General features: G+C 51.2%; 5 protein-coding genes across 5 annotated transcripts; 3 read left to right on the top strand and 2 right to left on the bottom strand.

Annotated features, from left to right (window-relative positions):
* Positions 1–44: 44 nt before the first annotated feature.
* Positions 45–1,102, bottom strand: VTN49DRAFT_6589 (uncharacterized protein; the record flags this gene model as incomplete). The annotated part of the gene is made up of 2 exons (XM_069414763.1): positions 45–671; positions 731–1,102. 2 exons carry the CDS (start codon positions 1,100–1,102, stop codon positions 45–47), a joined length of 999 nt encoding a protein of 332 aa, XP_069265977.1.
* Positions 1,103–1,345: 243 nt separating this feature from the next.
* VTN49DRAFT_6590 (uncharacterized protein) lies at positions 1,346–3,058 on the bottom strand (the record flags this gene model as incomplete). Its single annotated transcript, XM_069414765.1, has 4 exons — positions 1,346–2,553; positions 2,604–2,790; positions 2,850–2,966; positions 3,032–3,058. The coding sequence occupies 4 exons, from the start codon at positions 3,056–3,058 to the stop codon at positions 1,346–1,348; spliced, it is 1,539 nt and encodes a 512-aa protein (XP_069265978.1).
* A 348-nt stretch (positions 3,059–3,406) lies between these two features.
* Positions 3,407–4,365, top strand: VTN49DRAFT_6591 (uncharacterized protein; the record flags this gene model as incomplete). The annotated part of the gene is made up of 3 exons (XM_069414766.1): positions 3,407–3,433; positions 3,486–3,565; positions 3,624–4,365. 3 exons carry the CDS (start codon positions 3,407–3,409, stop codon positions 4,363–4,365), a joined length of 849 nt encoding a protein of 282 aa, XP_069265979.1.
* Positions 4,366–5,088: 723 nt separating this feature from the next.
* On the top strand, positions 5,089–7,380 carry VTN49DRAFT_6592 (uncharacterized protein; the record flags this gene model as incomplete). The annotated part of the gene is made up of 4 exons (XM_069414767.1): positions 5,089–5,173; positions 5,595–6,092; positions 6,147–6,594; positions 6,657–7,380. 4 exons carry the CDS (start codon positions 5,089–5,091, stop codon positions 7,378–7,380), a joined length of 1,755 nt encoding a protein of 584 aa, XP_069265980.1.
* Positions 7,381–12,015: 4,635 nt separating this feature from the next.
* Positions 12,016–13,273, top strand: VTN49DRAFT_6593 (uncharacterized protein; the record flags this gene model as incomplete). Its single annotated transcript, XM_069414768.1, has 2 exons — positions 12,016–12,922; positions 12,984–13,273. 2 exons carry the CDS (start codon positions 12,016–12,018, stop codon positions 13,271–13,273), a joined length of 1,197 nt encoding a protein of 398 aa, XP_069265981.1.
* Positions 13,274–13,516: the final 243 nt, after the last annotated feature.

Below are 13,516 nucleotides of genomic sequence, written 5' to 3' on the forward strand. Positions count from 1 at the left end.
ATGTGTTCATAAAAAGAGGTGAAAGTACTCCCATAGTGAATGGATTAAGCCGACCCCGTCCTAGCCGCTAACCCACCACTCCCCCTCGACGAAAAAATCCCCATGATCCCAAAAACCAAATAAAACAACGCCAACGGGTACGCCACAAGCGCCCGCATGCCACGCATGCGACCAACCGCACAAAACATGCCAGATGCACTATACGTGCACCATCCGACGGCCGCCGTGGTCAAAAGATACCCAAACAACGAGTCCATGGGCACGAGGATCCCAATCATCGCGGTGAACACTAGGGGCAGGAAACAGTATCCGAGGACGCTTGCAGAGCGGGGGAAGGTCAGCGTGGCGCTGAAATGGCCCGGTTGGCCGCCGGCTCCTGATGCGGAGGATGAGGTAGATGGTGGTTTCATGTGTGGATCATAGTTGTTCGGGTCTGCAGCATTGGGGACGCTATGATCTGTCGGAGGAGCGGCGGGAGACATGAGGCTGAGGATGACGTGGAGTGCGATAGTGCCAAAGACCGCTACGCCGTAGATATATCCGTAGAAAACCTTGCCAGAAAGCAAGAGGAATGTGCCGTATAGGACAATGTACAGAATCGCGCCGTATAAGTCGCTGTCATCCATGAGATGTTGGTCGATTCGCGCAAAGGGATTCAACACCGTCAGCGTCTAAGCACGTATCGCTCTGTTAGCTTCATTTTCGGTTCCAGAAAGACCCAAGAGCAGACCTTGCTGCGAATATGATCAAAATTCACACCCAACTCCTCCAACAACGGCGGCTCTCCTTCATACCCTTCCGTCCCAAAGGCCGCGAGCCATCCCGTTCGCAACCCGCCTTGCTCTCCCATCCTACCCGTCACGCCTGCATTGGGACCGGCTCCTCCAAACCCATACCCTGCTCCGCCAGGATACGCCGACGCAGAGTTCGCCGGAGGAATTCCATATCCGCCTAAACCCCCTCCGCCGGCGGAGCTGCTGCCGCCATAAGCTTGTGAGGGCGTTGTGTGGCCCGAAACGGAGGAGTATGTGCTCGGGTAGAATTGTAGGTTTGTCGCGGATTGGCTCGTGTACGGTTGTTGCGAATTGTAGAATTGAGCCATATTCCCGTTTCTGGTTTGATCGTATTCGATGTGTGACGGCTCTATTGCTGTTCTGATAGTTTCAAGGATTATAGGTCGTCGTTGAGTTGGTGATGCCTCGTGGCAGCTTGGCAGTTGTCGATCTTCTGGAGCCTGGTTTTTAAGGCACCAAAATCATCCGCTGTGCCAGCTACAATTGATGCGTGGTTCAGGGTAAATATTCTGCATGAGCCGTGATCCTCTAGCCGATACTCTACAAGTAAATTACAAAAAGCTCAACCCAACTCCCACCTGCAGTCCCTTGCGCCCCTCCTCGCCCTGCCGCTGCACCAGCGGGAGCGTAAAGTTCAGCTCAAATCTCGCCACTGGGTGGGCATACACCAAGCCGATTCCTGCTGACGTGCTGGGAAGGCCATTCTGCAACTCGCGGATCGTAGACACCGCAGCATCTTTGACATCCTCAGCGGATTTCGGTGCTGATCCCTGCGAGGTCTGCAGAGGCAGTAGGCGGCCACCGGTCACAAACGCCTGGAGCCGCAGAGGTGCGTCTTTGCCGACTCTCGGTAGAGGGACATAGAGGTTGGCACTACCCGCCGCATACACGTCACCTCCAACGGCATCCGCACCGTCGTGCGGACCTAGGCCCGCTTGCCGGAACCCACGCACATCAGACGGCCCGCCCAGGATGAACCGGTCGTTGATGCGCGTCGCTCGAACTTGCGCATCTCCGCTTAGGCCAAGCGGGTAGAGGAGCCCACAGCGAAAGCCCGCCGTGAAGCTCACACCGCTTCCACCCTTGATTCCCGGGATCGGAATCGGAACGGCGCCTTGTGCTTCAAACTCCGATTTCCAAAACGCAACATCTCCCTTGAGCGGGCCCCATCCCGCGACTTCATTCCACGCTTTAGCAAAGATTCCGCGGGATGGCAGAAGCGGGTGATCCCGTCTATCGAGAATCCATGCGTGTGAGATGCTGTTCTTGACACTGTCGCCCGCATCATCTCGTACCGTCAACGAAGCGTTTTCCGACAACCCAGTGACTTGCCGCCAGAAACCGTTATACGTGAGCTCATGGCGATCGCCGACCCGACCAAGCCACCGGAGCCTCGTCCACGCTCCCCGCACCAGCTCCTCGTGACTCGCCCAGGGCTTGTGCGTGGCGCTCGCAATGGCTCCTATTTCCCAACGAAGATCAGGGTCGCTGAAGATCGGAGTTTCGAATGCAGCTTGATACGCCGATCGGGTACGCGTTCCGACCGACGCATTCACATTCAATGTCTCTGCACCACCAAAGATGTTGCGCCAGAGGAAGTTACCGTACGCTGAGCCCTCGGTATTTCCCACATCCGTTCCGGTCTTGAGCATGATGCGCGATCTCTCGCGCACAGAAAGATACACATCGATATCAGTGGGCAGAGCTTTCGGGTCCGTGGACTTGTCCAAATGTATCGTGATTGGCTCGTGAAAGATGCCTTGTCCATGTTAGCCATCATACTATGTTATCCATCTCGTGAGCGCCTACCGAACCGGCTTAGCTTGTTGGCCCGCGACGATATCACATCTAAAGCCTCAGCCAACGTGTATGGCTTCTCCTGATTGGCACTCAGCACAGGCTTAAAGATGCGCTCCAAAAAGGCCTTGCGGGTATTCGGCGCATTCAGGACCTCTATTCGCGCAATCGTAGTCGGCAGCGTCGCATTCTCGTCAATCTGATAAGCGACGGGTTAGCACCACGCGATTCAAAAGTGGAATGAATTTCCGTCCGTACAAGTTCTGCATGGCGTGAATGATGCTTTTCTGCGATCTTCCGCTGCGTCTCAATTAAGGCCTTTTGTCGTTCCTCTGTCTCCTTCGGATCGACGGGCTTCTGGAGCAGAGAGAAAATCTGTTGCAGTCAGCTTCATTGTTCAATTTCTCCAACAAAACATAATCGCCACTCGTAGCTCATACATCTTCGTCGCCCGTTGTCGACGCCATGTTGCCCGGCGACAATGGCTGCCAGGAGTGCAGCAGTACCAGTAGTCGAGCACTAAGCTGATTTCTTTGATGGACCTTGGTCGGCTTTGAGTTTAGGAATCCGACCCGCCCGTATTCAGTGACGCCAGAATCACGTGATTAGTGAACACTCTGCCTAATCGGGAGCCCGCAGTTGGGAAGATCGAGTGAACAACTCCCGTTTTAGATCCTTAGACGCGGCTCTTCTCATTTCTTCTTCTGTCATTCGTTCCCGTCGAGTTCGGTGCTGCTGTCCATGTTCTAAGAGTTCGCTGTTGACTGCGTCGTTTTTGATCCTTCTCCGCCCCTCCCCCCATCGTATATCCCAAGATGGCCACCAAGGCTGCACATAAAAGAGCAAGTTACATGCCTGGCTTTCAGCTCGAAATGCGTTGCTAATTTGCTACAGTTAACACGAGAATACCAGAACATCCAGAAAAATCCTCCCCCGTATATCGTCGCTCACCCGTCCGAGTCCAACATTCTAGAGTACGTGACCCATATGCACCGTCCTGGCACCTCTCGGACACGGTTAACGTCTGGATAGATGGCACTACATTCTCACGGGACCGCCAGACACGCCCTACGAGAATGGACAATATTGGGGCACACTGATCTTCCCTCCGGAGTATCCATTCGCTCCCCCCGCCATCCGCATGCACACCCCCAGCGGGCGGTTCCAACCGTCGGCTCGGCTGTGTCTGAGTATCAGTGATTTCCATCCCAAGTCGTTCAATCCAGCATGGGAGGTATCGACGATCCTGATTGGTCTACTGTCCTTTATGACCAGTGAAGAGATGACCACGGGCAGCGTCAGTGCCTCGGACAGTGAGCGGCGGCTCTATGCGGCGCGGTCGCGGTGGTGGAACTCGACCGGCGGTGGCTCCTACTCGAACGTGTCGGCAGGTGTCACAGCGACGACCAAGGGCATCAACAATATCAAGGCTGGTGATGGCGGTCTCAAGTTCCGTACCGAGTGGCCGGAACTGGATGCGGAGAACTGGAAGTGGATGCGGGAGAACCGCATCGACATCGCCACGGGGAATGTCCTGCCGGATCCGAATGCTCCCCCGGCTAACCAGTGCTCGCCCGAGGCATCGGCCTTGCGGCGGCGGCCGAACGCCAGCGGTCCGGGGCTTGGTGCGGTCGTGGAGGGTGGCCAAGCGGCCCGGGCCGCCGGTCAGAGCTGGGTCCGCCGTCACCGACTGCTGGTGGGTCTGGTCATTGTGCTCGGGTATGCGCTGGTTTCGCGGATGTTGCGGGGGTTGTCGACGGGAACTGAGTTTTGAGTTTCCTCTGCTACTTTTCTTTGATTTGTTCTGTCGTGTATTTCTTTTGACTTGCTTTCGAATTGGGCGGCGTGCGGCGTTGAGCGACACAGAAAACTGCTTTGGGGGGCTTCTTTGTGTTTTCTTTGTCCTGCATGTATGACTACTGTAGTTAAGACTTTGAGTACCCCGTTCTTACGCGTAGAATGCATCGATTTATGAACTTGTCCATCATTATTCCACCATTGAGTTCCGAGCTAAACTTCTAATCTGATATCATCATTTACCCATCCTCGACTAGCCTCCAGTTAATTGCCTCACGCCAAGTGCCAAGGGGATTAGGACCACCGTTGAACCGGCCACCATCAGCCCCCGTATTGCTCGCACCCCGCAGGGTCCTATTTCTATAGATACTCAATTAGGCTGGTGCTGAAATCGCCAAAACGAAAACCTCCTCTTTTCTGCAACTCCTCTCCCGAATCCGTTACCCGCACATCCGCGCTTTGAGAGCACGACCAGCCAACCACGAAATTCTCTCTCCGATCAAATCGGCAAGAATTGTCTGGTGGCGTGCCCTGAATTGCTTGAATTGCCTTTTTAATCTATTCCGCTCCTTCTGATTTGCACGGAATCCCCCGTTGCGGAATTGCCACGTGCCAAACACGCATTGCCGGGCTCCTCTCCCGTCCATCCTGTTCCTGATCGGTCCCCAGTTGTGAAGTCCTAGATTGCCTCGGAAAGGCAATGGCATCCCAATTTCGGCAAACCGCTTCCTTGATAGAGAATGTCGGCTCCAGCTCGGTGGCTCCTTCTAGTTCTTCAAACTTAGGTGTGTGATAATGTGATTCGGGTCTCTTTCTTCTTGTTTGGAAGCAACTACCCCCCCCCCCCCCGGCACCTTCCTGACTCGCTGCTCCCTTCCTTGCACACCCCCAGTCGATCGCTCGCTGGCCAAGCACTCCGGCAGCAGCTGAAGGGTGTTTCTCCTCACCTCCATCTCTTGCCCCGTGAGCTTCCGGGCTCCTGTTGGGTGATGTCCCGTGCACTCCCCACAGAGAGCGTGTGCCGGGAGCGGTGTGGAACCTTGTGACGCGGATCGTCCCTGTAAATCCAAAATGTTAACAACAGGGGACCACGGGACGACGCACAGCGTCTGGCCCGGAACTCTTTTGGCGGCATAGTGTATCGGGCCGGGGGGTGTGCTAAAACAAGTCTTGATCGCGTTTGTAGTAGCTCTGACCCTGATCTAGCAGGGAAATCGACGGCGAGTCGAAAAAATCCGTCGGATCTGCCGTCGTTCACTTTCATCGACCAGGACAGCGACTTGACCTCGAAACGCATCAAGGATGCGAATGCACGAAAAGCGATTCGGTCCCATGTCATGCGGGACGTCCGGCGGCGGGAACGCCTGGCCGGGTTCAAGCGCGCGTCCAGGCCAAAGCGTGACGGGGATGCGGCAGCGGCGGCATCGAAGCCGAAGAGGAAGAGAAGAACGAGCGTCTCAAGTCAACAACTTCCGCTGCGGACGGCGAGATTGGCCAAGTCGGGTTCCAAGCTCACTGCTCCAGCGACGGTTCCCACCTCATCATCGTCCGGGACGATGATGGTGATGCGCTTATCGGACTCACCGGCGCCGGCGCCGACGCCGAATCCTTGGCAATCCTTCGGGTCTCCGACTCAAGATCCCTTCCGGACGCTGCCCAGTGCCAGAGAATTCCCATTGCTGACCGACCAATTAGTCCAATACTGTACGTTTTCGAGCTGTAACACGGAAATTGTAGATCCATCTAATCAGTTGGCAGATGTCAACGTCTTCTTACCGATGACCTTTCCGTCGGAGACGAAGTTGATTCGTCAGGGAAAGTGGAAGTTCAGTATGCCCGGCGTGACGGAGCCGGTTGCTGACATGGCCACTTTCTATTCTATTATGACTATGGCAGCCGCTCATCGTGCGGCGTTGACTGCGAAACACGTGGATCTCTCCTTGCAGGCGGATCAAGTTATTCATGATAAGGATTACTATATCATGAAGACAAGATGTATTCGTTTGATCAACGATAAATTACGCGACCGCAACGAGGCGCTCAGCGCTGCCGCATTTGATTCGATCATTATTCTAGCTGGCAGCTGCTCTTGTTTGGGACTTTTTGATGAAGCACGTATTCACATCCGGGGCCTGCAAAAGATGATGGACATGGCCGGCGCCAAGGAGAAAATGAGGTTTATGGACGCTTTCACATCCATGATCACGTAAGAATCGCCCATACGTCCCGGCATTAGATTGGCACAGAGTGTTAATGAAACGACACCAGAGTCGATCTCAAAGTTGCTGCCGGGCTTTTGGCGCGGCCATTGTTTGATATTCCTTGGCAAATTGAGGGCTTGTCGCTGGAAACCTCGCAGCGGATTGAGCCCCCTCCGTCATCCATATTGTTTGACATGGCAGATGCTTTCCAAGATGCATCCCGCTTCAGTCTGCGGCTGAGGTGGTGCGCTCAGCGCTTGAGGGAGGCTGTTCTTCTTCGGCATGCAGAAGTTTCTGAACCATATGACCCACCCCTGATCTACAAACTTATGCATGAAATCGAACACGAGCTCCTCAGCTATCCCTCCGAAGCACGTATACCACCCCTTGAAGCTGTGGCCCGGGTCGCGTGCCTCTGCTACTCGGGGCAGTCTTTCGTTGTGGTGCTTCCGTCCTCGGGTTTCGGACGGGCGCTGACGAAGCATATCAAACGTGCCATATCCGAAGTGCCTTTGGAGTTGTCGACGTCGTTGGCTACGGCTGATCTCGACCTGCTTGCCTGGGCACTGTTAGTAGCAGCCTACGGGTCGAGAGAGCAGCAAGAGTATCCGTGGTTTATCAGTCGTTTGGCGGATATCATCGCCATTCAAGGATGGACCCAGTGGGAAGAACATTGTGTCCCCGTGATCCGACGTTATTTCTACACTCCTCAAAATCATTCTTATGCCTGGAAAAAAATTTGGGACGATGCAATTTCTCACGTTGTCGTGGAGGATGTGACATATGCATAGTCAGCATGTATACATATTAAGGTGTGTGATGGTTTCTGGATTCCGTTTGATGTACAGTGGGCCTGGTCAATTCTCCTGGCGTCTGGTTGGTTGCAGGCGTTGCGGGCGGGTTCTTTGAATATTGTGTGGCTTTATTGTCTTGGATATGTGGTACCTTGCATTATTAGCTTGCTGGGCTTCTTCAGTCTTTGACACCGAAACACAGGTGTACATACCTACCTTAGGCAGTTGAATTTCCTCGCTCTGGTACTTCGATCCCACTCAAAACGTGGGACATTGTTTAGGAGACTGTTCACAAATGAACTTCATCCAGACCTAGCTTAGACATTCTTGATGCCATATGGGCCATCCAACTTCGAATCTCAAAAATATACATTCGCAGCCGAGTGCGCCCTGAAGATACTCGACAAATTGGCAACTGGCTTATCTCCACTCGTGCTTCTTTCACTAGTTCTGGCCAGAGGATCCGTGGTCTTTAGTGCACTCGCGCGTCTGCTCGATGGTTTTGAACATATATGGGAATGATAACAGCCACAGTGCTTTGATCGAGGAGCTGGGCCAGAGATATTGACGGATGCCAGCTTTAGATCTTTAGGGCTCGGTGATCAGATGACTCCAAACATGATGACGAGCGTTTGTGACTTGACTTGAAGATTCACAGAACCTTATTTTACGTGGTAAGTGGCCTTGGAATTTAGGAATCTATTTCATCTCCTAATCACGTGAAGTAATTCGGTTGTTGGAACGTGAAATTTGATGTACGCCTGAACCATCTTGGGATATGTAATCGCCCACCTTCTCCACGAGAACAGATGGCCTTCCGTCAGGAATGTCGGGAGTAAAACTTTGATTGAGAAAGACTGTAGCTGGTGACCTTCTTTGGCATACGTCAAGCCAAACTCACACCATCAGAAGTATCTCATTACGGTTTCAACACCTAAGCTGGTGATGTCCAGGCCCATGGACGCAAGTGGCTGGCGCAAAACCGACATGATTATTCTATTGCTCAAGAATATCCTGCACCATCGTTGGAAGACCTAAGATGGTCAGGATATAGCAGCCGGATTATTGACAAATGGAAAATTTCTGGAACAGGATAATATCCTCCGGTTCTAAGTACTCGGCAACCTGGATCACAAGTTCTGGAGGCAAAGAATCAACAATATCGAACTCGAATCAAATTTAACGTGTTCTCCCAATGCTCTTCCATTCTTCCCTTTGCAACCGATCTAAAATCGATGAAGACTTTGCCGGGGTTTGTAGCTTTTTCCAAGCTGTGTGGAGCAACTGTGACAAACGCGTCGCTACGAGTGACTTGTGGAGGAAATTCATGATACAGTCGTCATTCCCGTTCACAGCACAGTAGAGTGCGGTAATGAATGTTTCTGAAGCTGAGGACTTAATATTTCGACTGTGTCCATCGACTTCCCAACGAGCCTGACACGGTAGCGAGTTTCGATTGTTTCCTGGATCCTGTCTACCCTAATTCCGCCGGAAACCGCGCCGGCCCCGACTATTTTTAAGGGCCGGGCCATCATCACTCCCTTCAATGACAGCGTCAACGCCATCAACGAATACTTCCTGGATCGTTTCCCTGAAGAGCTCATCATTCGTCAGGCCGACGACAAGTCTGACACCAACGATGACAGGCAGGGAGAGTTCCCGGAGGAATTCCTCGCGTTCTTGAGCAGCGAGAACTTGCCTCTTCCGAAACTGCATCTGAAAAAAGGCGTCCCTCTCATGCTGCTCCGCAACCTAACCGTACCGAGGGGCTGTGCAATGGAACTCTGCTGATTTCTCGAAACGAAGAATCATTGCCTCAAGGTCCAAATCAATGGCGAAGAATTCGACAGGAAAATTCACGTCCTATAAGGCGTACTAATGTATGAGAGCCTGGAATCGGAATATCTGTGCAAGTTATGCCGGCTCCGGTTCCCTGCGAGGCTTGCGTTCGGCATGACTATCAATAATTAGGGCGTACAGCCAGTCGCGGGAGCATCTGGGAATTTGACCTTCGCCGACCTGTGCTCACACACAGCCCACTGTATATCAGATTGTCCCGGGCAGGCATCGTCGCCAATGTCTCCGTGTTCCTGGAAGAGGACAGCGGAAGACACACCCAGAATGTGGTCTATCCGGAGGTCCTTCAGGACATTACCATTTCGCCCTCCTGGCCGTGTTCTGTACTTCCATCTTTGCGTCCTCTCAACTGTGCATATTGTTTCTTTCTTGCACATCTCTATTTTCTGTTTCTTCTTTCATGTACATGGATGGTGATGCCTACATATTGCGGTCGACCTTACTGTGCATAATTATATTGCTGTATATAATCTTCATGATCATGCCCTGTACAACACATTCCCCTCTGCACGTGATTTTTCATCTCCATTGTTCCAGCCATGCTTCGCATGTACTGCGCAATAAACTAGGCTCTGCTACATGCGCACCTTCTTGGAGCTATTCACTACGACTATGCTCCCAACCATATTGCTCTTGACACTCATCCTTTCCCTTATCAGTCCCAACGGGCCCGAGGTATCTCTGATGGCTCCCTTCACCTTCCACGGTTCTATATAAACACATAACTCACTCAGCTTTCGATGAATCCGATGGCCGATGATCGTCAGTGAGTTCTCTTTCACTTTCCATCCTCAACTTCAAAGCCCTGCAAACTCACTCCAACCTCCGTCCGAACCTAACTTTCATTAATTTGTCCCGCTCAATCTATTGACTCGACATCCGGAGCAAGGTCTGTTCCGGACTCTCCCGATCTTCGCCGCAAGGGATCATGTGGTGCGAACCGATAGCATCTTGATGCGGGTTTTGAGACCGTTCTTAACGAAAAACACTGAACGGGTCATTAATAGGAAGTGGCAGACCTCTTGGGAACGGTCCCCTACCTGCCACAAACAGGGGAAATGGGGACCCAACCGAAGAGTGTGAAGAGGGATCTTTCTCGCGATGAGCCCCTTCATCGCAAGGTCAAAAGAACAGGTTTCTCACAACCACTCCGTATTAACAAGCACGATATTAAATACAGATTCATGAGATGCAGGTGCAGCTCAACAGACAGCGGATGTCTTGGCGACACTTACTAGTCTGCAGTCTCTGACTGTCCTTGCTCAATTCGCAACCGTCAGTTTCCCGCGACTGTAGTGCCTTCAGCCACTATGCCACATGGCCCTATGCTACAAGATTACATGCACCAAGGACCTGCTGTGTCACTGAGTTCCTTTAAAATGGGCCTGCACATCTTCCAGGACGCTCGAACGAGGTAGTCCACCAAGATCTTCCTCAGCGCACATTGGCATGAGCAACTCGAGATCCAGCTCCCCAGCCGGGTGCGAGAACGGATGGAGGACATGCATAAAGAATGGGAGCCTGTCCATTGTGAGAGTATTGATGTATTATATTCCCGATTTCGGCACAAGAAAAATAGCAAGGGGCACAGTAAAAGTATCAGTGGCCCTGCAGTCGCGATTCACAGTCACGACCTCACGTGGTCGGCCGAATCACATATTTCTGTCTAAATACACTGCCCTCATGCCGCCTACTCTCTAGAAAATTGCAGTTACCTGTAGTGGTTTATGTGTCCTTCACTGTCAATTGGCTCAATAGTGAACCAGGATGTCAGAAGAGGGTTAGGGTTAGAGCTAATGGAGTACTGCGCGGAGTCCCTGATATGCGACGTATAGGTACCTACTTGTAGTTGCTTGTGGTCTCGTTCCTGCATCCAGCACGGATACTTTTATTCTTCCTCTAAAATCGAAGAATCTCATCTTGGAAGATGACGAAAGCCCGATAGTTGATAAGCAGACTCTAATTACAGCATACAGGGCTTTATACCCTGGGGTCAAGAATGCCTATCTTTTCTAGTTGTAGCAGCTAGACGCACGTACCACGCGTAACGGTACTATGTCTGAGTAGATTAACCATGTGAACTGAGCTCTTTGAGTATTTTTTTTTAAAAAAAATTGGCCAAAGCCTAGCAATGCAATGCTCATAGTGATAGAGGAGATTCCATGCTATGGGGGATTAGATAGAACGGCTAAACTGTTCAAATATGCACCACATCAGGCCCGATATGAATTTCTCATGATGGTATAGGAGTTCCGAGGGCCTAAGTATTGTCTCCTGTGTTTCTGGAGGCTCCCCGAACACACGTTTTCTGAATGAAATCAAGGCTACTTCAAACTAGCATTTCCTCTTGCAGAAAGATGATTTGGAGGCAATTTCCGATCAAAGGTCTACAGAATAGAGTAAACTCAACAGAGGTTTCGCAAATATATGCGAATGAAAAATTCACCGGATCTCTCATGGACTTTGGAGGCTTCGATTCACAGACTCTTATGGCATCGTGAAAGATTTAAAGTCTTTGCTTTTCTAAGTCTACCTAATCTCTTCTTCACCACCGCTGTACTTGTCCAAAGAGCTCCTCAGTCCTTGTTATTATGGCCATTGATCCATCCTTTACTCTCCAGAAGCCGATCATCTCGTCCTTACTTAAACAACACCATCCAAATTCTTTCAGGACGGCAGAGCAAGTCACGCGTTCAACTTGAGAATACTATCTCCAGAGCGTCAACCAAGACATCTGACAAGGTGATCTTCTTTATATTAGGCAGTATTCTTTCCATGCCATTTCAGCTTTTCAAGTTCGCCCATGGTTCATCTTGCTCGTCTGCTATTGCGAATGACAATGGCCTTGACGAATGGGAGCTAATCCGCTCTGACGACCTTCAAGAACTGTTAGAATCGGAACCTGTGGCCAAGACGGGCACCGCTGGAAATGAGATGGATATTAACATGCAGAAATGGGAGATGGTAACGCCTGATGAACCTAAGGAATTGCTGAGGCCCGAGTCTTCTCCCGTCATTTCCAACAATATTTCAAACGAGGGTGGTGACCCATATGAATGGGAATTTATTCTCTCTGATGACCTTGAAGACGCACCGCAGAACGGATCTTCGGTCACCGCGGACTTTGCTGGGAACGATGCGAACTTCGACGCCCGGGAATGGGAGCTCGTTCCCACTGATGACAATGATGAGTTTATGAATCCCGATATCTCGATCTCCGACAATGTTCTAAACGAGAAGGAGATTCATGTACGTGAATTTGAAACGGTGATTTCTAATGGACTCAACTCGGCGAAGCCCGAAGTTTTGATCACCACGGACCATGTTGCATACGAGAAGGACTTCGACAACGTGGGCCATTGTCCACTGGGAAAACCGATTCCCGTTGATGATATCGATGACAAGGCTGAACAAAAACCCTTAGTGGGCATTGGTTATGTTCTTGCCGGGGTCGAGGAATTGCCTAAGATGTCTCTGGGCGCAGTGGACTCTGTGTTTGATGATGGAATGGATGAGCTGTTGGGGGATCGCCCCAATCGATACTGGATCTCAGAACATCGCAAGAAGCGTGATGTTGAGGCAGAAAACAACAAGTACCCTGCCATAGTGTTAGGAATATTCGGCAATTGGAGGACCTACGTGTACAAATTCGTGGAAAAGATTCGAACATTTTGCTGGTCGGGTACGTTCTGAGATTTCACTACTCGTGTTTGGTTTTCTCAAACGCTAAAAACAATGACCAGGTTATACACTTCCAGAAGCCGCAAGGTGGTATTGCACAGAGACGTTCACAGAAGTGTACGATGCCTGGAATCTCGTTGACGAAACGCCGGGAATCTATGAGATCCAGACATCAGAAGACGGAGACTGGGAATTGTGGGAACCAATCGTGAAAACACCGCAAACTACCGGCGCGCAACTTGTTGAAACGTTGCCTAAAGTCCTCAGTTACAAACTGATTCTTCCACCGCCACTGGATGACACGGATTCGGACGAAGATCAAGCGACGGCTCCTCTATCAGGAACCACGTGAGAGCTTCAAGGATGTTTTCTTGATATTCTTTAGAGTGAGATGCTTTTGATCCTTGTTTTTTTCTTGGGTTTGACTGCTTTGATAGATGGATTGTTTCTCTGGACACACTAGAATGGCCACTTGCAGTTCTTGTTCACATGTAAGAGATGACTACATACAGGAATGGCCAACAAAGACGAAATTAGAAAAGATCCATCACTGACAGAGTACAATGAGCTTGAATGACCAATGATATCTTTCCAG

The sequence above is a fragment of the Thermomyces lanuginosus genome (genome assembly GCF_041956635.1).
Source record: "Thermomyces lanuginosus strain ATCC 200065 unplaced genomic scaffold VTN49scaffold_40, whole genome shotgun sequence".
Lineage (NCBI taxonomy): Eukaryota > Fungi > Ascomycota > Eurotiomycetes > Eurotiales > Trichocomaceae > Thermomyces > Thermomyces lanuginosus.